Source organism: Nilaparvata lugens, chromosome 1, assembly GCF_014356525.2.
Source record: "Nilaparvata lugens isolate BPH chromosome 1, ASM1435652v1, whole genome shotgun sequence".
In the NCBI taxonomy this organism is placed as follows: Eukaryota; Metazoa; Arthropoda; class Insecta; order Hemiptera; family Delphacidae; genus Nilaparvata; species Nilaparvata lugens.
In genome coordinates, this window is record NC_052504.1 from 31,626,716 (window position 1) to 31,649,281 (window position 22,566).

Sequence of the window (22,566 nt, forward strand, 5' to 3'; positions counted from 1 at the left end):
GACAGCTATTGGAAAACTGTTTCATTTGAACAAGTGCATTCCAAGTCCTCTTCCGCTTTTTCTCCTATCAATTTTATACTTGGGTTTTCTGAGGAGAATCCTGCACAGGCTATCAAAGTAAATGATGAATCATCATTGATGATGATAAATTTACACTTTGAAAATTGTTTACAGAGAAAAAAGTACCTATCTGATCATGGAATGAGAAGAGAGACGTTTTCATATTTTGTAGTATGATAAATTATATGAGGAAGTGACAATAATGTGTGAATGAGAGACTATTCATTCACTTATAATAAATTTTCGTATTATTTTGACATGGAATCATCATGCACAATCAGAACTCACTTGTTTTTTCAAATCCTGTAACGAAATCTGGGCAGGGCGCGAAAGCATTTTCTCCGGCAGGTGTGGCGTCCCAGCACGTAAATCCATCGAAAACTGCTGGGCATTGCAGCTCTTCTATTTCTGAAAAATAGAATCAACATGAATTGAGTGAATAGACAATGGATCACTTCAAGCTCATTGTAGTGTATAAACCCATACAACTTTACCTTTCTAAATTTCCAATAAGCCAATTACATACAATAAATCCAGAGCCAAATAGAATAGAATACAATCTCACTTCTATTAATAAAAATATTGAATTGGATAGAAACTTCACTTTACCCTGGCAAAACAAAAGTACTGCTTGCTGAATTAAAACTAATTCCTATGCAAGTAGGAGCATTTGAAAAAGAAGGTGAAGGTTTTGGGATGCTTCATTCACATAGTTTTTGCTTCAATTAATAAATTTTTATAATATCCATGAAAATTCAAACTATTCCATAATATTATCGATGTGCTTTATTTCGAAACATTCAATTACATTTCATTCTTACATCCTCCATACATTTATTTCGAAGCATTCTGTTCCATGTCAGGTCCTCTCGCACTGCTACGGCGGTTCCCTTCAACTTTGCACAAATTTACTTCACTCCATCATTGCATGCATTATACATAAGAATAAAACTCACAAAACGAATTCAAAACATCTAGTATCAACAAATAATTTGAAACAAAAACTTACAAATTATTGTTGAATGTGTCAATGTCAAAAACCATTCAAAAACTTGTTTTTCTTGAAAGTGTTTACTTTCTCAATTTTTGAATAGAAGAAAATAATTGAAAAAATTTTAGACCAAGGAAGCAAAACATTCTTGAGAGAAAAAAAGAGTTGTGAGGCCTTGGGAGCTTCAACATGTTTTTGGCTGCTCTCTTTGTGTTAGTTATACATTCAATAAGTTTCATACACCCGACCATTACAATTATCACACCTCTCATAAAACGATGATATAATCTTTCATACATCGATTATAGATCTTTGAATGCATAAACATAGATCTAAGTGGCAATCATTTGTAGTACTGAAAAATTGATAAGATACGCTCAGACTTTTAACTCCTCCCATAACCCTGACTATCGACTTTTGTAATACAGTTAGAGGTTTTAGTTGAGCCCCAACAGCCTACACCATAATTAAACTTGGATTGAACCAAAGCATAATAATATAACTGTTCAAGAATTGCTTGTGGACCTGAACGATTCTTCTCAGAAAACATAACTTTTTTAGGAGTACGTATAAGGACATAACTTTATTTACATTTAATATATATTATGATGAGACCATTTAAGTTTATCATCCATTACTACTCCCAAATACTCTATAGATTGAGTTCGCACTACAACATAACAATCGCATACATCAAGATTACAATAAATATTATTGAATTTCGAAGGTTTATGGAAACTCCAGGAAGATGATAAAGTGAATAGTAAGTACTAGGTCTTACTCATATTGAGAGAAAGGCTGTTACAGTTAAACCAAATAAGTAGTTTGTCAAGATCTTGCTGCTTCGTGATATTCCAAAGATTACATATCATTACTACAATAATTATGACAAAGCTGTATCGTTCGCAAAAGAGACGGGCATATCATGCAAAGTACCAGAAAAGAGATCATTAATAAATGAGACTATGAATTCAAGTCATCATCAAATCCTGACAGAGAATTACACTGTTTCAATGGAATAGGGCAAAGATTACTGAAGAAGCGATTAAATCACGTAACCAAACGTATTACAGGGAGAATGGATTCAGGCATCTGTCAACACCATGACATTTCATACGGAGCGCAACATACTTCATTCACTCTATCTTCATATTTCATTGTATCTGAGAATCAAGGTAATTGAAAATTTAATTAACTGAATAATTCGAGACCCATTATTTCAAGTTTCCTCAGCTAAATACAAAGCTAAGCAAATTTCGCACTCAAAGAGTAAGATGGTATATTGTTGTTCAGACAGCTTTGTACAGGAATTGAGGATTTCCATTCAAGCCTCGCAATGAAACTTCCAATGCCGTGTCAGTTGCTATGCCTGGGATCTGTGAAAAAAGTTCAATTATTCACATATTGAATAAATTGAAATGTTATCCAAATGTTATCTTGTTATGTATGTTGAAACCAAAACATAGTACTAAAATCAGCTGGGAATCAATCCTCACAAATAAAAATTGGTAAAATATTTTTTTCTTATTTACTATTCTATCCTCTCCGCAGTTCCGCACACAAAGATGAATGTATATGAGATTTAATCAAATCTATCCCAGAATTGGTCAACATCAAAAATTCGGGAATACTTGGGCCACATAATATGCAATAAGGACAGATATGAGCTATTGCAAAGCATACAGCAGGGCAAAATAGAAGGACGGAGAGCCCCAGGTCGAAGCAGAATATCCTGGCTGGCCAACCTGACAGCCTGGTTCGAGAAAACCTCCATTCAATTGTTCCGGAGCGCAACTAACAAAGTCATCATAGCCAATATGATCACCAACATTTGAAACAGACAGTCACCCTAAGAAGAAGAAGAATCCCTTCAAGCTCTTACATAACCATAATCAATAATCATCAGCAACTTGACTCCAGTGAATTCAAAGTTGAATTAGATTACAGAGAGTCACAGGGTCATACTGTATGCATATTCATGTAGTGAGGACGTCACAGCAATTTGATTTAAACTGCAGTTTGTCTGGTTGTTATAAGTATAGATCTTTAGAGCTTGGAAGTCCCAACTCAAGTTGACTAGAGTTGGCAAGTTGTAGTCAGTGCTATCTGTATACCAATAGGAACCAGATAAACTTTCAGGACAACAGCCAACATTTTTCGTTCTTTAAAAAAATATCAACAAAAAACTAACTAATTATCACCTCGTTCCAGTCTTCGTTTCAAATTGAATATCGGGGACCGAGCTTCGCTCTGGAGTAAAAAAGCATAAAAAATGTATTACAAAAGAAGAAATTATAATAACATTCATAGATCATACAGAAATGTTCTATCTAATCACAGTAAATTGAGATTAATTCCCAGATGAATGCAAAAATTTCCCTCACAAAGGCCCGGTTACAAAAAATCCGGTTCAATTTTGATCTTGATTAATTAATTTCACATGAACCAAATCGGAAAAGACCATTTCAAAAAGATGGATCTACGGTACCTATTGGAATTAATCAGTATTAAAAATAATCCGTCTTCTTTGCAACCAGCACAAGTATTTGATTGAATGATTACAAAAGTTCAACAGCTGAGTCATAATATTGACACAGTACCACACACATGAACTCGCTCACTCACTACCATTATCAACACACGACGAAATAATTATTATTAGCTGTTTTTACAAGGATGAATAATAATTATCCTTTTAATGTCCTTCAGCGAGCTTTCCCAGGGATGAAACCTAGTGCAATCGAATGTTTATATTATAAACATACTATGTTCTGAAATTCGTGAGAATCGTTAGAGCCGTTTTCGAGATCCGGTGAAATACAAACATATAAACATCTAAACATTTGAACATCCAAACATCTATACATATAAACAGAAATTGCTCGTTTAATAGTATAGGATGTGAATCCGCTCTCGAAATATTCTTTAAGTTGAAGCTGTTCGAACTTTTTAATTGTGTATTGCAATACAACTATCCAATACTAACTAATTGTATTGCAATTTGTTGTGTATTGCAGCTACTGTGACAGCTATTTTCAAAACTGCCTGTTTTGGAATGGAATATTCTCATGCAAATCCAATAACCTTTGCTCTGTGATATAATATTGGAACTATTAGAATGGTGAATAATGAATGCTACATGATTCGCGTAAATGATAGCTGTAATAATTTTCCCTCAGATTTTCCTCAATACTCGTTATTATCAGCGACGCAAAAAATACCAATGTATCAATTTCACGAATAGTACACGTGATCAGTGGAGTGATTGAGTATCGGATTTCTCGTCAGGGAAAGTCGTTTCAATACTCAATACAAAGAGTTACTAATTTGTACAATATTTATTATTGTGTTCAAATATTCAGGAATCAGTCAGAATTGTTGATATATATTTTTATCAATATTCTTCTTATAGCAACTAGAGAATAGAAGCTTGGCACGACTGGTTTGATTCGTCATTATTGAAATACACAATTCACCAAAAATAGAAAAGCCCAAGAGATAGCTCCAATCATAACTGCTAACAATGATTTTTTTAGATAGAAAAGCTGAAGCACATAATAGAATTAAATGGAATTTTTATATGTATATGTATATTAAATCTATGAATTTTGAACAAAATTCTCAGAAGTCACTTTCCATGCTTCACCGTTCAAGCATCTCTTTGAGGTTGTCCATTGGGCTATGGATGATATCATAAACCTCTCAGTTGTGTGGTTCATAGTTTGTATTTGGCTCAAACACACTCAATGATTTCTCTATTTGAAGTACGAGAAGAGTTTACTCCCCATTTTCGACCAGCATAACGTAAATTTTCTTGAAATACAATTTAAATCTGCTCATAGGAAGGCTCATCGCGTTCTCATCAAAACGTATGTAGATTGCTACAGTGTCTAGACAGTATCTGATGTCTTTGCCAAATTCTCTTAATATAATATTATAAGGATTCTCTGATCTTCTTTACGTTATGCATAGCCCAGATTCAGCTATGCAAATCTCAGTGAGTTGATTATCGTAATAATCCTCCATCTGCATTCCAAGTAAATTTATGTTGTGTGCAGAATTTCTATGCAATAAGAGTGAATATCAGGAGAGATCAAAAGAAGTAGTTCTTCGTGCACTTTTCTCCATGTCCAATATCACTACAGTTTATACTTATTATACTTTCAGCCGTGAATTGTCATTAATTTCTATATTAATACCTTAAGTAAAACAGGTTGAGTAACTTAAGGAAAGACATAATGACTTGATAGAGTTTTACTTGTTTTCCTATGAGTATCATGCTGAAAATAAAGCTTTTCTTTCTTCGCTCCATTTTGTGAAGTTCTGCTTATGTAAATTTATCAGTTTTAATTTCCCGTCAATCGTATTAAAAATGTTCAATCCATCCTTCCATAGGCTAATGAATCTACATAATATACTTGTTCAAGTATATTGCAGACGTAGATTTCAGTTCAATAACTCCAATAGTAAACAGAATGGTAAAGATATCCTGGTGTATCATCCATTGATTTCCCATTATATTTCAGTTGAACACTGAACTATCAGACAGCATATTAGTATTTTTTCCATTCTTAGTAAGGGTAAATTTAAGAAGCCATTTGTGATTATCTCAAGCGAAGAACTTCAATTGCTGATTACCGAGAATAGCATGTTTTGTAGATGTCCCACTGTTGCTCTGAGGTAGCGATATATTATATATTTATTGCTCTATTAATGACGTCCTCCATGCGAATAATTATTCTTGTTTGTGAGAGCATAGAATATCGTGCATAGTTTATTATATCAATTGAGTGTTTTCTGGTTCACTTGACATGCTAAGCTAGCATTTCATCAACAGCTTGTGGATCTAATCCTTCATGCCCATCTGAACTCATCTCTCTCATCCCACCCCCCGCACAGATGATAGCAGGCTTGTGTTACCGCTGTCCGGTTTACGCTGCTGTTGATCCATTAGCTTCTTCATCTTTGCACGCCTCGCCTCGCCTCGCAAGGGTCTGCATCATCCGTTGGGATTGGTCGATAGGAGGACAGATGAACAGATTTTGTCGCCTTTCCATGCACATTGTTCCGTTTCCATGGCAACTCGCGAAATGCCAACCAAGATCTATCCTATCTAGTCTTCCTCTTCCATAACGAACCTGACGATGCCACTGACAAATAAGCTGAATTTCTTGAGAATTCAATTTGAAGAATTTTCCGCATCAAGATCTCCGTGATGGAAAATCTGAATTCTCATTTAAAGAATTTGGAATAATATTGAGGAGTTTCCTCATATTTTGCCCAGCCGTGCTATCACGCTTATTATAGTACTAGCAGGTAACCCGTGCTTTGCAAGGGTCTATTTTAAAACTCAACAAACTGAAAACTTGACTTAATGAAATCTAGAAGGATTGAAAGTAGGCCTATAAGAATCCTCGGTTGATTAAGAATTTATATGCAACATTTCAAGTAAATCAGTTCAGTAGTTCAGACGTGATGATACGTCAAACATAATTTTCCCAGCCTTTACACGTGTATAAGCCAGTTCTTTCCTTCATTACAGTATAGAAGATGATAGATAAATGGATTATCAGTATCTTTGAATTAGAATAACTTTTGGAAGGTTTGAGATATCGATGTGCGGTTTTCACCATACTTTCACCATATTTTCTCTTGAAATCCTGTATCGAAGTCATGTATCATAAGACTACCTACCTTCCAATTTAAAAAAGTGAAGTTAGATTCAAAATGGTGGTTCAAAAATGGTGGACGAAATTTGGGTGTGACGTAAAACCTGTTTTTATTATTCGAATAGGATTCCCAATCATACCTATCTTCTAATTTTCCTTTTTGAAAAAATGTTCAGCTGCTTCCATACAACAACTGGAAGCATGTCAAATTGAAAACTTGACAAACTGAAAACTTGATGTGATCAAATCTTGAAGAATCGAAAATAGGCCTACAACCATCCTCGGTTAATAGGGAACCTATATGCAAAATGTCATGTTAATCAGTCCAGTAGTTAAAACGTGATTTTGACACATTGTGTCAAACATAATTTTTCTATTCCGTACGTATATAAGCCATGTCTTCCTTTATTATAGTAGAGATTATTATGTTGCTTTGATCTGGGATCAGTATAAATAATGTCTTGTATCATCTAAAGGTACGACTACACAAGCTCAAACGAACCTCGAACCGCGCAGCAAACCGTGCATTCCGCCGAACATCGCGCCTTTCAGTGAACATGAGCATATGTTTCATAAAGTTGAAAATCAGCTGTTAAACATTCGCCGTACCGTACTCCGAACCGTTCACCGTGCCGCTCGCCTCTGTTTTAACTGTTCGCCGTACCGTACTCCGAACGCTGAACTTTTCAGCCAATCAGAGTCCTCCATTACAATTCGCCATGCAATTCGCTCTACAATTAATCAACAATTTCATCAACTAACCATAAACTGACTGGAATAAATATTTCAATTTCCATGTATTTAATTGATAGCATTATATCAAATCAAATCAAATCAATTTATTGCCATTCTCTTTTTTACAAACAAGTGAAACAAAAACATTCTTATAATGTTATAACTAATTATAATCTCAACTAATTTAAAAACATATTCAACGAATGTTTTCTTTTATTTTAATATTAAAATAATGGGCTCTCCCAGAAAAGCTAATGCTTGAGCTCTGGAAGAGAGTTCAAAAATCTTAAAAGTAATTAGGATGGATGTCTAAGACAATTTAATTAGTACCAGAAGAAACAATATGCAATATAAACACTAGAATATAAATGTATGTACAATATAACAATGTAAGCACTAGAACAAAAAGTCAATTAATCTTCTGAAATCTCAAGTCTGAAGTAAACTTTCCTACATACCCACTCTCTTATTTCATAAATTAAAAACTTAGTAATTCTATTCAGAATGAATTTTTCAGGTAGACAATTTATTATTCTATGGCAATAGAAGGACAATTGGTGTTTGCAAGGTGTAAGTCTAGTGAATAGGTTATTGTAGGTATTAAAAACATTTGGACGTATTAGATATGGTGTATTACGAGTAGTGAATTTGTCTTTGTTTTTATTAATGTACAGAATTGCGTTAGTTACGTATGTTTGTCTCAATGTTGGTAAATCAATTTCTTTAAATAGTAGTCTACTAGGGTACATTCTCGTTCTTCCCAGGGCTGCTCTGATAATATGTTTCTGTAGTACAAAAAGTTTATTGAAGTGAGTATCCTGAGCTGCCCCCCATGCCTCAATGCTATATTGAAATAAAGAGTGTGCATAAGCAAAATAAATGTTTCTAATAATACTTGGATGTTTAATTTTATTGATTTTGTAGAAAATATAAGTCAGATATTTTAATTTTGAGCAAAGGTGGAGTATATGTGCATTCCATTTCAAGTTTTGATCTATAATTATACCTAAGTATTTAATTTTTTCAACTTTTTCTATAACTTTGCAAGAGCAGTCCACAGAGACTTCATTATGGTTATGCATTTTTAGCTGTAATCTATTGGGAGGTTGTCCGCTATTATTTGGTGAGAATGCAATAAATTTTGTTTTGTCTACATTCAAAGTGAGAATGTGAGTTTGTAACCAGTAGTTCGTAATTGACAGCCCTCTATTTGCATTATCATAAGCTTCGTTCCATGATTCCATGATATAAATCTACAGTGTAGGTCATAAATATCTAAATTCACAAAGAGTTCGATTGTTGTTGGCAAGAAACATGTTATTCAACGCAAAAATTATTGTTATTTTATAAGATGGGATAAGTTAAATAGTTTCCCTTTCAGGGGGAGTTTTGACAACCCACAAAACTCATTTTTCACTTGAAGAAATATCGAAAAGGTGCATAGGACCTTATTTTTTGTTCAGCTTGCCAAAATACCCCTCATTTCAATATTAAAATTTTCGACTGACTGTACAGTGAGTCAATCATTCTATCAGGGCTCAAATAATTTTGGGACTGTAAATTAAATAAAAATGGAAGAGAATAATTTATTCATGTAAGAATATCAGCACCTTTATTCAAAGCCATATTGATTGCATGTGTATTCATATTGCCGATAAATCATTGATAAAACTGTATACGTCTATTTAGCACTTTGCCTCAAAAAACTGTTCTAGCTGAAAAATTAATAAGCCATGCCACATGTAGGCCTATACATTGCATCAGAAAAACGATGTTCCAAAACTAAAATTTTTCTAAAGAGATGTTTTTGAGATTATTTCTTTGATGCAGCAGTTTCACATTCACCATATTATTATACAGAGTTTGTGAAAATAAAAATATAACTATCAAATCAATACTATTATAATCTTAATAATAATAATAATAATAATAATAATAATAACAATATTATTCATCAATACAATCATAAAATAGTTATTTGTGCAACTAGTGCTCAAAGTGACCGAAAGAAACGTTTACGCACGAGCCGTAGGCGAGTGTGGAATGATGGTTTCTTGAGTGCAGCAAAAGAACTTTTTGCACGTATTTCACATTAAATTTCTCCTACAGTTATCATTGAATGTGAGAAATAGGTAATTGAAGGTTAAAATGTCTGATAATTCATCAACTTTTTTGAGTGTTAAATTATGGCTCTTGAATTGCTGATAATGAAGTATTGCAATCATTACACACAGAAATGTTCAGAAGTTAATGGGAATGACAATAGACGTGATATTTCAGAGTTATCCAGGAGTCAATTATTTTTATCTCACCTACAAAAAATCATAGAATAGTACTGTAATGAAGATTATAATAACAAAATAATATGATTGATGTTAGAAAATAATTCCTTTCTACATAGGTATGAGAATAAATAATAAAGTTTTACTCATTTTGCTTTAGATCTAGTGTTTACAGAGTTACCCTTACCTTTACCTTTTTCGGAGAGTAAAAGTGAAATTCAAAAATTCTTCTTTCTTGTGTTTTTTTCCAATTATTAATAAATTTTATGAGCCACAGATGCTGCCTACTATGTCTCACTTCCACAATCACTATCCTCATCCATTTTTTACACGAAAATCAATCAAGAAACAACAAATTTGCATTCAAAATACACGCCAACAGCTGATTTGAATGATGGAAGTATGCAGAACCGATAGACGCGCGACCTAGCGGAAAAAATCGTAACTTTGTTCATTCCATCTTCCCAACTACTGTATCTAAAAACAGTTTCCAGAAATTTAGATTCACAAACAGTCTCAAATTACGCAAAAATGCTCAAAGTAGCCTAAAAATATTAATAAAAATAACATAGACACCAGAGAATTTCAATTGTAGTTTTTTTTTATTCACATTGATATCAATGAACGGTAATTATTTAACCTCAACATTCAAATTTCATAATGTGTATTTGCTAGACTACATTTCTCATTGCTTGCAGTTGTTGCAATGATAATTATCAATAGAAGAGGAACATTATTTTTTATTAAATGATTAGAAGTAATTATTTAATTATGATTCACATGAACATGATTCTTATTTTGGATTTCTAGAATGAGATTTAATCATAAATGTAGCCATTGAAATGATTCTAATCCAAACACAGTCATTCTAACCAACTTAATTTTGGTTTTCGCGTACCAATCATCCATATAACCCACTAACTATTTTGTGTTGTCATGTTGCAAATCTGGAGTACGCAAAGTAATCACTTTGCGCACTAGTGCGGAAAAGTGATTCTTTGTGTTCTGTAATCAATGCAGGAATGGTCACTTTTCAAGGTAACTATAGGAAAACAATATTATTGAGTTCAAGTTGAATCAGGTAGAAAGCAATAATAGAACAGCTGTTTTTTTTTTTTTTTTAATTTTATCATATGATTTGAATGTGGAATCGCCGTATGAAATCGTATGTCCCATAATTTGAACAAATTTGAAAATTAATTATGAAAAATCTAGAAGGAAAATTGAAATTTGGACTTTGAGGTACACTAGATTGATATTTTTAGAATCCATGTGCAAAATTTGGAGATCTAAATCATTTCCGTTTTTCCGGTATGCAATCCACAAGTTGACATGTTTTGATGCAGACAAACGAACACACGAACAAACACAACCCTACTACTCTCTCTTATTATAATATAGAACTAGTAGGTAACCCGTGCCTCGCAAGGGTCTATTTTATAACTTTGCAGAATGAAAACTTGACGTAATAAAAAATTCGAAATTTGAAAATAGGCCTATAACCATCCTTGGTTAATGAAGAATATTTATGCAAAATTTCAAATCAATCAGTCCAGTAGTTCAGACGTGATGATGTGTCAAACATAATTTTCCTACATCACGTACGTGTATGAGCCAGCTCTTTCCATTATTATAGTAAAGATGATGGATAGTTGGATGATTTATCAGTATCTTTGAATGAGAATAACTTTTGAACGGTTTGAGAAATCGGTGCGGTTTTAATGCGACAGAAAATCAGTATTTTTATTCGAATAGGATCCCCAATCATACCTATCATCTAATGACCCTTTTAAAAGAAATGTTCAGCTGCTTCTATACAACAACTGGAAGCATGACAAATTGAAAACTTGACATAATGAAATCTTGAAGAACTGAAAATAGGCATAAATAACCATCCTCGGTCAATTAAGAATCTATATGCAAAATTTCAAATTAATCAGTTGAGTATATTTCAGACGTGATGATGCGTCAAACATAATTCCCTATTCCTTACGTGTATAAGCCAGTTCTTCCCTTTATTATAGTATAGAAGACTGAAGAAGACATAATACTCTTGAAAACCTCACAGAATCATATTGATTTTACCAATACATCAATAAATTTTAGTATCGATTGAATCCTCCTCAATTTGAATCAGGCAGCCTTTTGTTTTCCCAATTCCAAACAAAATACCTAAAATACTCGTTTCACTGCGAATTCGTGTCTGATAGTACATTATAACTGGAGAATATAAATTATTACTTATTTTATTGTGATCTATTCATGTTTTTCTTAAGAAATTCAATGATAGGTCTACAGCATGAAGACTATGTCCATTTCATTTGTACTGGTGGCAAAATTTTAAATTAAAAATAATTCACTTTTTGCTATTAGAAAAAACGACTAGCAGTCAGATATTCTACAATAAATGAATTAATCACTCACTGTGATAACGAGATTTTTCGGCTGGTTCGCCATCTTCTTGGTTGTCAGCAACGAGATTTTTCGGCAGGTTCACCATCTTCTTGGTTGTCAGCAACCAAGAAGATGGCGAACCTGCCTAAAGATCTCGTTGTCACAGTGAGTGATTAATTAATTTATTGTAAAATATCTGACTGCTAGTCGTTTTTTCTAATAGCAAAAAGTGATTTAATAATAAGCAGTTCGTGATGGAAAACAACATTGAAGAATAAAAATAATTATTTGATAAAGTCCAAGTTCAATTGTAATGAAAACAAATTCCTTCAAAAAATAATTGATAATAATACGTTTCGAGGGAAAAAAATTAAGAACAAAAAAATTGGGAAGCATCGGGATTCAAACCGAGGAACCATCGCTCCGTAAGCTAGCGTTTTACCGTTACGCTACACGATCATATCATTGTCTTGTAACAGCATTAAAAAAACACACTTCCGGGCTGCAACAATGTAGCCTATGAAACTTCATGAACGGTAGCATAGATGGAATTTGAACATTAATTCTGAAAAATCTAGAAGGAAAATTGAAATTTGGGCTTCCAGGTGCATGAGATTGATATTTTTAGAATCCATGTGCAAAATTTGGAGATCCAAATCATTCCCGTTTTTCCGGTATGCAATCCACAAGTTGACATGTTTTGATGCGAACACACGAACAAACGAACACACGAACACACGAACAAACACAACCCTACTCTCTCTTATTATATAGATAATCCATTTATTAAGGTTCAATTTTATTATTAATTCAAGAACATATACAAATTTTATTTTGAAATACTAGATCATTCTTATTCCAATATTATTTGTTAGAACGATGTTTGCCTACATAATTCCAGATAACCAGTCTTTGAATCATTCCATCACATGGGATACTGCATGTGTGACAGGATAGAATACTACTCCGTACAAAAAACATGGCAATTCTAGTGTTGGATTGCTTGAAAATAACTTTTTGCTCCAGGCTTGTGCATGAGTAATAAGATGATAAAAGTGTATCATAAAAACTTATTGTTATGGTTTGTTGTAGTTTTGACTATGCGACTCAACATTGAACAAACTACGAATGGAAGTCAAAAGATATGAACAAACTTCGAATACAAGCTAAAAGATATTTTATATTGGGAAACAGTTGAGAGTCCATCACAATATTATTGCATATTACAGTCCAATTGAAGAAAAAATTGCATACCCAGCTTTCTAGTTGAGAAAAAACAGTATCAATAATTTTAATGGTGGATATATATTCATGATAGAGATATAGTTCATTTATGTATAAGTTCACAAAGAAAATTATCACACAAAATTGAAATTTGAATGTTCAAAAAAGGGAAACAATAGGCAACTTATCAATGACGTCTACACTATTTTCACAACCATAGCTTATGAAACAAATGGATGATTGATTTCTTAATAATTCGAGTAATGGGAATGATAGCTTGGTCTCTGCGAACGGTTATAATTATTGATGAAATACTATTGAAGTGATTATGCATTTCCTTGAGAAAATCTCTCTTCAAAGATATATTATCAATCAATAATACGAATCATACATTGATATAATAATCACGCACGAGCTTGGAGCTTATGTGGGTATTATTCTTAGCAAAGGAACGTATTCCTTATGTAGGCACAATTTTTGGGCAAATCCCTCTTAGAAACTAACTCGAGAGCACTAAAAACACTTAATACCAGAATCAACATCGCTCCAGCGGAACTGTTTGCGTTTCATGATATTCTTCTCAGAAAAAAGGAAAGGAGCTCACCAGACTCTCAATTATTTACGAGTGAGTCTACTTACATTTTGTAAACAGAGAGGATTCGAAGAGAGATATTCAAAATCGTATTATTTGTTTCATGTAAGATGTGAATATGAATGAGGGCACTCATGTGTGATTGAGAGGGTGCTGTCTATTGTTAGATGAAATTATAACGAACGGTGATGGTGCGAAAACAAGGTAGCTTTCCCCGAAGATGAAGATGACGTTTACTCGTTCTCTTTATTAGAATAATTTCGATGAGGATGACACCAGCAGACATGAGAAGGGAAGAGCTATCAAGCAATTCGCCGAAAGTTCCCTGTTAGGGAAAGAATAATAATTTCTGTCTCACCTGTCACTCCTTCGGCAGCAGAAACTAATTTCAAGCGTCGCTTGTGATCACAGTCCTCTTTGAGCTTTTTGAAGAAACGAAGACTGGCATTTTGTTGCTCAGGAGACATCGTTATCTGTAATGAAATTTTAGAAAAATATTAAAGTTTGCTTCTTACCTTGGATTTTAGCCTAGTTCTCAACTCATGTAAATCAATCAATACAATGAACAACAGCCCTGAATAAACCATTATTTCCGACACATCCCTTCAGAATAACATATCCTTCTTGACTTGATGAATTGTACTGGAAATCTGAGTGACGTGAACTAAAAATGTATTAACTCAATCATACAATAGCCTACATACAATGCGGGTAGGTACAGCAGGAATTCACTCAAAACTGCTCTTAATAGCCGAGGAAAGCCGACTAGGCAATTAAGAGAAGTTTTGAGTGAATTCCTACTGTAGGCCTACCTACCCGTATTGCATGTAGGCTATTGTATGATTGATTTAATACATTTTTAGTTTACACCCTTCTTGCACTATCTGGTCGTGGGTTCCAATCCCGCCATTAGGACGTTTAATCATCTCATCAAATCACAAGAAAAACATACCTAATTTAAAATAGATTTAGAATAATATTTAAAAATTGTTACTATAGTATTTCATAAAACTTTAAAGTGAAAAAACACTCACATTCTTTGATGTGGCGACGTCCGTTTCGTGCTGGTATTGCACATTTTCAAGCCAAACAGAAACTGAAGTATTTAAGGTTATGAGAGTGAGATTTGGTCAGAATGGGGGGAAGGAAGTTTTGGCGGTTAATGGGGGAGGATTTAAATGAGTTTGTCAAACAGGGTGTGGTAGGAAAAGTTGATTTGGTCATTTAGAATATTTTTTGGCTGTTTTTTGGTGTACTTGTATATCTCAAACTGTTCTGGTACATTTAATTTTCTATTTTTTGAGGGAATAGTGTAGTATTTCGAGGTTGTTGTTTAAGTCAAGGTGTGGGTGGTCAGTGGAGATAATGTGTTCTGCAAAGGTGGAATAGGGGGGAGGAACACATTATCTCCACAGACCACACACATCCTGACATAAACAACAACTTCAAAATACTACACCATTCTCACAAAAACAGAAGATTAAATGTACTAGAACACTTTGAAATATACAAGTACACCAAACAACAGCCAAACAATATTCTTAATGACCAAATCAACTTTTCCTCCCACACCCTTTTGACAAAATCTCACCCTCATAACCTGAGGATTCAAAATACTTCAGTTTCTGTTTGACTTGAAAATGTGCAATACCAGCACGGAACGGACGTCGCCACATCAAAAAATCTGGTGTGGTACACTCACACAACTTTCCTTGCTCATTGAACTGGGAGCCTCATTCTTAAACGACAATAATTTAGAGAAATAACATAATGACGATTGGCGGCAACATAATTATTTGAAACTACGATCAGACTACTGTATATGTGTGTATATAATAAATTGTTTTCAGAGTACTTTTTCCTTTGTGTAAATTGTGAAATCCGATGATCCGATTTTTTTAAAAGTCGTCAAAACAGCTGTTCTACAGATGAAATGTCTCGACTATGTGTTATTTTTATAGACTGCTCTACCTACCTACCTCATGCACGAGAAGGAGGTTACAAAGTCCATTTCTCAAGGATAGGGTGAACCCCCCATTAGTTTCCCAAAAAGGAGACTCATGCCAGTTGATGGAGCTGACAAAAAACTATACAGAGTATGAATTTGAAATAAATCAGTGAAGTAATTTTTGAGAAAATCGTGAAAAACATGGTTTTTCAGTAATTATCCGCCATTTTTCTCGAGAATATTACGCAGCTCCTGCAATTTTCCTAGAAATGAGACTCATGTCAGTTGATAGGGCTTATGAATAAGCTATCCATGGTATAAATTTGAAGAAAATCGTTAGAGCCGTTTTCGAGAAAACCGTGAAAAACATGGTTTTTTAGTAATTATCCGCCATTTTTCTCGAGAATATTACGCAGCTCCTGCAATTTTCCTAGAAATGAGACTCATGTCAGTTGATAGGGCTTATAAATAGCTATCCATGGTATGAATTTGAAGAAAATCGTTAGAGCCGTTTTCGAGAAAACCGTGAAAAACATGGTTTTTTAGTAACTATCCGCCATTTTTCTCGAGAATATTACGCAGCTCCTGCAATTTTCCCAGAAATGAGACTCATGTCAGTTGATAGGGCTTATAAATAGCTATCCATGGTATAAATTTGAAGAAAATCGTTAGAGCTGTTTTCGAGAAAACTGTGAAAAACATGGTTTTTTAGTAATTATCCGCCATTTTTCTCGAGAATATTACGCAGCTCCTGCAATTTTCCTAGAAATGAGACTCATGTCAGTTGATAGGGCTTATAAATAGCTATCCATGGTATAATTTGAAGAAAATCGTTAGAGCCGTTTTCGAGAAAACCGTGAAAAACATGGTTTTTTAGTAACTATCCGCCATTTTTCTCGAGAATATTACGCAGCTCCTGCAATTTTCCCAGAAATGAGACTCATGTCAGTTGATAGGGCTTATAAATAGCTATCCATGGTATAAATTTAAAGAAAATCGTTAGAGCGGATCAGGTATTTCAAGTACAGTAAAAATTGTATATCTACAATGTCAATGTTTTTAAATTTCTGAATTCATTCATCTTGCTTTTATAACTTCTTCTGTCAAACAGAAATTTGGCTCAAACTTTGTGAAAAATAAAAAGTTTCTTTTGACGCAACTAGATGATTCACACATCCGAATTTGTTGAAAAAGGATTCTATGGAAGTTTTAGGAACTACATGTCAATACCATCGTACAGGACTATGATGTGAAAAGTTTTAGGCACCCATAGCAGGGAAGCACAAGAGTCAGAATGCGATAAACTTTTTCCCACGAACTTTTATCCCATTTCCTCCTTCAGCGCTTTTTTTGTTAAACTCCACAGAGATAGGCATTAAACGTATCCTGGAACAGGATAATGGAAGTGCATAAACTACATTAACCCCCACAAATATTCTAGTTTCCACATCTGTTTAATAAATTTGAATTTCTTAAATGGTTTCTCACCCATGAATTTGAATCTTCATCATTCATCATCATCATTATTGAAGCATCAAAAGAAAGCTATACCAACGGTTTCTATGGTTTAGTTTATCACAATCGTTCGATAAAACCGCGATATAAAAGTTTTACTTCCGTTGGGAAATGTATTCACAGTACTTACCCAGTGAATTGTTACTCTTCTATTATTATGATAGCGGTATCAATCCATTATACATTTTCTATGGTATTTCAATGATTCTTTACCAACTAGTGATTGAAGGAGATTTATTCTAAAAATTTTGAAGTTTGAAACATTTCGTTCAAAACGTTGTTTAATGGGAATCAAAAACTGTAAAACCGATGTATTTTTGGGTGTTGCATGGAATACGCGATAGATTGCAATATCGGGCACTGCGTCTTGACAAACATTCGGGTGGAATAATCTGTAATAAGGAAGGCTAGATGCTGAGCAAGAGCGGGAAAGCCATGAATGGAGGCCGAAAGCAGCGGTTCGTAAAAACGAATAACTGCGTAAAGATGCTGCGATTCAAAAGATGAGATTGGTTCTGTGGTGAGGGAAGGGAAGCGATCTGGAATTATGCACTTCCAGTTGTCAACTTGTCAGCCCGTTAGTTCCACTTTAAACTGTGAGGATTATTCGAATGGGAAACATTGATGTTAAGATAAATAAGTGATTTTGACAGTTTAAAGTGAATTTCACAACAGTAGACACGTCTAGACTACAAACACCTGGTTCAAGGAAGGAACTCTCTCCTGCTACTCTTTGATCAGTACACAAAAAGTACCTGATAAACTGGGAATGTGGCTTTAGATATTCCTTTGAGAGATGATCTCCAATATAGAGTTTGATCAAATTGAATCCATTTCATATCATTTATTGTCAAAATTATTCTTTTTTTCTCATTGGATCCAGTAGTTCCGTTCTTTTTGATAATAGATACTGGTTAATGAGCATTCTCTTCAAATCAACATCTCCCAGTAGGCCTAGAATTGGTGAGATTCTATGAATAGATAAGGAATAGAATTTATAGAAATAGGAAATAAGAGCTTTCAGGCTAAACACACAGCATTAAGTGCCACTATCTTTGTTAACATTTTCTGTCTTTTAGTCCACTAACTGATAAATCAAAGATTCAACTATTAAATCTATTCTAAAATACGTCTGTCTAATATTAGAAATCTATTCAGTCTAATTCGATTTAAATCTGATCCGCAAGATGACGACTCAATTACATTCATGTATCCACTTTCACTTATTTTGAGTGTTTGAATAAAACAAATAAACTGAAATGGAATTTGATAATGCGATTAGAATCGGCCTATTATAGAGCCGACAGTCTTGGTTTTGCACAGAACGCTTGTACTGTATCAGCTTCACTGGCTGTCCTTAGTTTTACAAGTCGTTTAATTCAAAAAATAGGATGTCATTCCTCATAAAAAATAAGTGTCATAGCACTCATTGGAATCATCGCCAGTCACATTGTTTTGTACCCAATCATCTATCTATAATGAGATAATTCATCAATTTAGTCAATTTAGAAACTACCCATATTATTTTATTGAGATATTCTGGAGCATAGAGTGGGTACTGAGCAAATTGCTTGGGCCCAACTAGTTACTTAATACTGGAATACTTATTTCAATTAACGTAACCATTCTTTAGACATCCTATAAGACTAAATTTATAAATAGGAGAAGTTTTGGACTGGAGCCTGTTTTTTCATTCCGCTACTGTAATTGTGATTCGAAAGTTTTAATGAAAAATAAATAATAAATCTTCTTCAATGACCTCATAAATATACTTCCTGTTCGGGGACTTAGAAAGAAAGATGCAATGGACAAAATTTTCAATAATTATAATTATGAAAAATAACAATAGAAATTTGAATAAAATGATTATCATATTCCTAATGATTAGAAGGCTTTGCATAAACCGTCGACTGTACAGTGCAAGCCCAATTAGCTGACACATCTCTTCCTCTACATATTCGTCCTTTCATTGGATGGTGAGTTTCTCACCTCAAAGCGAATGAACTATTGCAGCAGCCACCCATTCCAGTTTAGTATTATGTGAACGGCTTTTACTGTTCCTGGATAATTACCTTCGTGATGCAGCCATTACCTCAACCGAAGTGGACTCCCATCATACTCCTACAACTATGCTGGACATTCATTTCCACATCGAATTTCAGGAGAAAGCCTAGACTAGACTAGTGTGGGCACCCACTATCCATTTGCCTATCAAATCACTGTCCAACTCCGAATACTGCTATTGTTCCAAAATCATCCGTTGCCTAGAATCTCCAGTTTCATCACAATCATGTCACTGACCGCTGTTATATTAATCCTCACAGAAAGATTTGCAGAGCTCTTGAGTCAATATACTATTTAATTCATTGTGTACTATTATATTCAATCAGTGCATTATAGGTTACTTTGAGAGACAAGTTTTCGTTCATGCAACTTTCCTCATTCACATTTATTCTAGTAATTATTATCTCATGGGAAACCAAAAATAATTGATTATTGCAAGTAAGCATTCAATCTTCAATAAATTATCTTTACATCTGAATATCTTCAATATCTATATTGATGAAGAAGTTCATGTCTTCATTGTGATATCTGCCCAAAACTGAAGACTTTAAGATTGTTAGCGTTGGTTGGAAAAAGGAAACCATGTGGACTTAGTAGAAAATCATATCATCCAACTGGATGGAAAAATGAAGGGTCTTTTTATCTGCGTGATTCATGGCAAATATTGTAGAAAGCTCTCAGTGGAATTTTTCATTGAGAAATGGAATGAATCAGTGTGAGTGACATTTTTTATATCACAGAGGGAAACTCAATTTCTCGAACGAAATCCATTGTGATAGGAATGAAGAAATGTAATCAGCCTACAGGCGAAGATGTGATTTGATTCACCTGAAACGTCTGCAATCGGCTACAAAGTAATCTGATCTGTCTTATATTCTGAAACATAATATTCTCAATCGCTATATTTCCCTCGTAATCTCTTCAGAAGGATTCAAAAAGTATATTTCAAATTATTTCCATAAATTCAGGTTAAATTGAATGAGAAATTCGGTTGGTGTTGATTTTACCTTTCTTGCGATGGATCGTAGCACTTGCTATTTTGATTAACTGGAGGCATCGTGACTTTAATTTGAATACTTCTGAGACAATTGAGAGTTTGTTCACGTTGAAATTGATTCGCAAAAGTTTCATCATCAGCATGACTTTTTTCACGCTTCTAAGGAGTTTGCAAAGCTCTTCTGTTTTCTTCAGCATCGTATAGATTGCTCTTCAAGCATAAAGATTGACGCTCCACTCTTATAAAAAGACTTATATTATTTCTCATAGATAACTTGCGTTCGGAATATTTTTTACAAGAGACCTACTGCAGTAGCTACTAGTTGGTGTGATATAGATAGTAACTTTCTGGGAAGTTTCTTATTTTGCTAATTTGCTTCTAGCTGAACTTGTTCCAAGTTTGTAACATGAATTAAAAATATTTAATAAATTCCAAATCTCTGTTTTCTCCAAATTTCTTATTTTCAGGTTCTTCATTTTTAACATTTTTCTCCGACTACTTATCATTTTCTAGTATCTTCATAAGAGATCATAATCGTTGGATATTGTTCCTAATACTTTGTACAACTAGTTTACTCATCTCAAGCTCAGTTACTGAACTCTCTGATTTATTAAAATCAACTTTAATTGAGTTGCTTGCACGATAATGAATTTTCTCAAAACTAAATTTCAAATAGAAAGATATTTTCATTACTGGGAAATTATCTTGTTACTCAAATAAACTCGAACTGGTTTTAAATAACCATTTCGAGCCATGCGTGGAAGTAGATCCAGTACAGTACTATAAATAATAGACAAGACGTATTTTGAAATTTTTGTTTTCTACCAATGTGAAATAGACTTATTCCATTTATGTGTATAGACCGTATGCTTTTTTCACAGATTGAAACTCGATTTGTCAATTCAATTTTTATGGAATGTTGGTTTTAAAGTTACATTGGTGATTCACAAACATTCTGCTGTCCATGCTTGTGCAAATCTTGACTGAACGTGACCAAGAATACATTACGAAAAACGCTCTGCAAATTATATTGCAGCAGTTATGGTGAAGTTTAAAAATTCTGAGCTCCCATGATAAGTGTCGATTTTGTTTGATTCCTGATGTCATGAATGTTTAGAATACTACCTACTCTCACACTCACAGACTCACACTACCATAACCTTGCTTTTTCTCATCGTTTATTCATTAGACTATTACATTCTGTAATCTCATTTATCATGTTTCGAGTTCAAAAGGAATTCTCAATATTCAACACCGTCTCATAAACAGTAGCTGCTAGTTTCTTAACTGCAACAAAAATGGATTATTTTCTTATACAACACACATCCTCTTCGGAAGGTATCCGAGATAATTTGAGAATTCTCCACATCAACTACAAGTCAAAGGTGCATATAATTATCATAGATATTGTAGTTTACCAGCTGCTGTTTGGATTTATTGTTATTCCGAAGAAGAATTTGATATATCGACTTCAGACACTCAATTCTTTCGACCAAATCGTTTCCCGATTTTCCCTCTATCACCTTCTTGTCTCTTTATTCATATTATAACTATTTCTCCTTCTTATTTCACCTTTATCTACCTGTCAACTCCCACTAATGTAATAAAACATTTCTGGAATCTTCTGGTAGTCATAAAGCCGTACATAAAAAACATTTCTCAAATTAGAAGGGTTGAATAATTATCTTGCGGGTATGTTTACTTTTAGGATATGTTTATGTAGGTAGAGTTCTTAGAGAATAAATTATTATACATCCTCCACCCAAACTGAGTGTTCCTTTCTCAAGCAAATATTGTGTGATGCATTTGGAATGGGGATATCAGCCTACATGAGGGAGCTGCACGTTGAGATAGCTGCAGCGGCAGCAGCAGATGAGCTTCACGTTTGCACACATTAATGTCGCCGCTCAACTCAACATGACAGCACACGTGGATTGTTAATCAGGTTTGATCTCGCGGTGAGTCCCTGTTCATGTAGTGCGTTCACACTGGAAAGCCCAGATTCCAATCGATCATCGATGAATAACCTCAATATGCAAATTAACCACCACTGATACAAGGCATAATTAAACGTTCTCATTCATGACGTATCATT

At 33.9% G+C, this 22,566-nt stretch overlaps 1 protein-coding gene across 2 annotated transcripts in view; it reads right to left on the minus strand.

Moving 5' to 3' along the window:
* Nucleotides 1–22,566, minus strand: part of LOC111064301 (calcitonin gene-related peptide type 1 receptor) — a 177,828-nt gene that overhangs the window by 29,573 nt on the left and 125,689 nt on the right. For both annotated transcript variants that reach the window (XM_039425694.1, XM_039425686.1), the window contains exons 2-3: nt 14,306–14,420; nt 349–468 (exon numbers count right to left, since the gene is read on the minus strand). In XM_039425694.1, coding sequence (XP_039281628.1) covers nt 349–468; nt 14,306–14,414 — 229 coding nt within the window. In that variant the 5' untranslated portion in view covers nt 14,415–14,420. The remainder of the gene's footprint in view (nt 1–348; nt 469–14,305; nt 14,421–22,566) is intronic.